General features: G+C 55.1%; 1 protein-coding gene across 1 annotated transcript in view; it reads right to left on the reverse strand.

The window, feature by feature from the left end:
• The window catches only part of LOC113208523 (pyrethroid hydrolase Ces2a), a gene marked incomplete at its 3' end in the record, with an annotated part of 7,983 nt that continues 5,364 nt past the window's right edge, over positions 1-2,619 (reverse strand). The window contains 6 exon segments of the mRNA XM_052275415.1: positions 1-213; positions 472-589; positions 702-831; positions 943-1,046; positions 1,516-1,608; positions 1,701-1,875. Of these exon segments, the coding sequence (XP_052131375.1) occupies positions 1-213; positions 472-589; positions 702-831; positions 943-1,046; positions 1,516-1,608; positions 1,701-1,875 (833 nt within the window).

Below are 2,619 nucleotides of genomic sequence, written 5' to 3' on the forward strand. Positions count from 1 at the left end.
GTCGAGGTGCCCGTCGAGGTGCCCGTCGAGGTGCCCGTCGAGGTGCTGCCGCCCTCGCTGAACTGGTCGCGGCGCGCCACCGTCAGCTGCGAGCTGAACCACCGCCGACCCGCGGGCGGCCACACCAGCTCCAGGTACTGCTCAGAGTCGCGCGCGAACGGCGCCCACGTCGGGGTGTTGGCCACGGGCGAGGCGTCGGTAGGCGTCGGGTTCCTGCGGGGCGGGCGGCGGCGAGTTAGGGATCGTGCGGCTACTACGTGACTTTAGAGGAGGTCGCAAATATTATTGGGTCCAAAAATAATCGGGAAGGTCATTGGAGTCCATGTGATCCTGGGATACTCTTGTACCCCGGGGTAAAAATACCATAGGGTCCCTAATATGGGCTCCGATGACCGTCCTGTTCCTCTTGGGACTCCGTGATGTTTGGACCCCTCCTCCCGCTAGGGATCGTCAAGGTGTATCTATACTCACTGGTAGATGACGAAGTTGGCGATGAGCGTGCGCAGGGTGAGGGCGACCTGCAGGTCCGCGCCGACCCAGGTGTTGCCGGAGGGGAAGATGTACGGCTGGTCCGAGCCGTGGGCGATACCTGCCGATAGGCGAAGGAACGGGAATGAGTTAATTGCAATCCTGGTGGTTCATTCGGCGCCCATGCACCTTCCGCCTCTCTGCTCTAGGCCCTTCCACCAGGCCGCACTCACCCTCGGGCGAGTTCTGCGTGAGGGCGCCGTTGTGGTTGAAGGCGTACAGGTACGACGACGTCTGCCCCCGTTCCGAGACGCGCTGGGCGATCCGCCGGGCGGGACTTTTGAAAGCGAACCCGCCCGCCAGCTGCAAACAGAGGAGAGGCGCCATCTTAGGGGTGCAGACTCGAAACGGAAGACATCGAAATACCCTGCAGTGCAGTCGACAGACGCGCGCGCGCGGGGCGAGAGGACTCACGTCAATGATGCCGTCCTTCATGCCGTCGTAGTCCCCGAGCGTGGTGGGGTCCAGGAAGGCCAGGATAGAGGCGTCGGCGACGTAGGAGGCGGGGTCGTCGAGACCTGCGAGGTAAACAGAAAGTGAGACTTGGAGCCCACCTTGCCCTTTCCCCCTTTTCCCACAGCCGTCTCCACAAAAGGTCCCCGATGAGCACATTAAGCCAGCCAGCACGAGGGGAAGCCTACCCCGCACGGCGCACCCGCGAGGCCGTGGGGACAAGGGCAGCACTGCGAGCTGCGAGAGGCACTTCTCCCAGAAAAGTCAGTGTACACACTCCAAAAAGAATAATCAAAAAATCAGAAAAATCAAGAAAAATTTAATTTGAAAATATCGATTGCATAAAAAGAAAGAAAATCAGGAACTATCAAGAAAAATTGAAAACAATTGTGTGCACTTGAATTTCCCGGAATTTCCGCACCGTCGCGCAATCGAACACTCGAGCAATTACTGTACTTGGTGTAATCCCCTGGCGGAGGGCAATAATCGCGAGCATTAGGCTGCTGATCGTGGTGATCGGTGCCGAGCGCTTACCGATTATTTTCAGCACCACGTGGATCAGGTCGTTGCGGAGATAGGTGGCGTTGGTCGTTAGCTTGTTGGGCTTGAAGTAGAAGGTCTCGGCCACTGCGGGGGCGGTTGCAGTCAAAGAGTCAGTTACAGTCAACTGTAGCGCAGGGCACGCGGGTTACGTTAGGCGTCTTCAGAGGAGGACTCACTCTCGAGCGGGAAGGTGCCCTCGTGCTTGGTGATGCCGGTGAGGTAGGGCAGCGGGGCGAAGTCCGGCGAGGAGAGGATGTTCTCGGGCAGGTCCGGGAGCACGATGACGCCCGCCCTCTGCACCGACGGGGTGCTCCCGGACATGGCCAGGTTGCCGCCCAGCATGTTCTTCACCTGTGGGCGGGCGACGCCGTCAAAATTTAGTTTCCTCTTTATCGTTTAATATTTTCATCTATACAACAATGCATTTTTATAAATATTCTTTCATTAATCTGCAAATATTTCGCCATGATAATTTATCAGTTTCAAATCTTTTACGGCGATAATCCTGGATAATCCTGAACGCAGCAATTGGCACCGGGACAAAGTGCTCCCGCCGCACAGCTTGTGGGTCGCGCGTCACAAAGCCAATAGCCCACTCTGAATTTGTAAACAAGAGACGATATAACACGCGGCTGAGGCAACTTTTATGGCACTCCCGAGTGATAGGACCGCCGCCGGCGCAAGCAGCTGGGGGCCGTGGTGAAGGTGCGATACACGACATCATGTGTGACACTTAATGTACGACACATGATGTAATGGGTGACACTTGCTTAATGTGTGACACATGACATGCATGACCGTGAAACAATTAACTCTCTGAAACATTCCCCACAATTTTGTATACCTTTTAAGGTACGGCGATTGTTATCCCCGAGGGGTGCCCAACTCGAAAAAATCGTGTACACCGGATTACCAAAAAGTGATGATTACCAAGGATTACCAGAGATTACCGAAGATTACCTATGATTGCCAAGGGTTTCCGAAGATTACCACTGACAAAAGATTGCCAGAGATTACCAAAGATTGCCATTGATTACCATTGATTACCACAGATTACCAGTGATTCCCAAAGATCACCAGTGATTCCCAAAGATT

This window comes from Frankliniella occidentalis, unplaced genomic scaffold (assembly GCF_000697945.3).
Source record: "Frankliniella occidentalis isolate FOCC.00 unplaced genomic scaffold, Focc_3.1 Scaffold617, whole genome shotgun sequence".
Classification (NCBI taxonomy): Eukaryota; Metazoa; Arthropoda; class Insecta; order Thysanoptera; family Thripidae; genus Frankliniella; species Frankliniella occidentalis.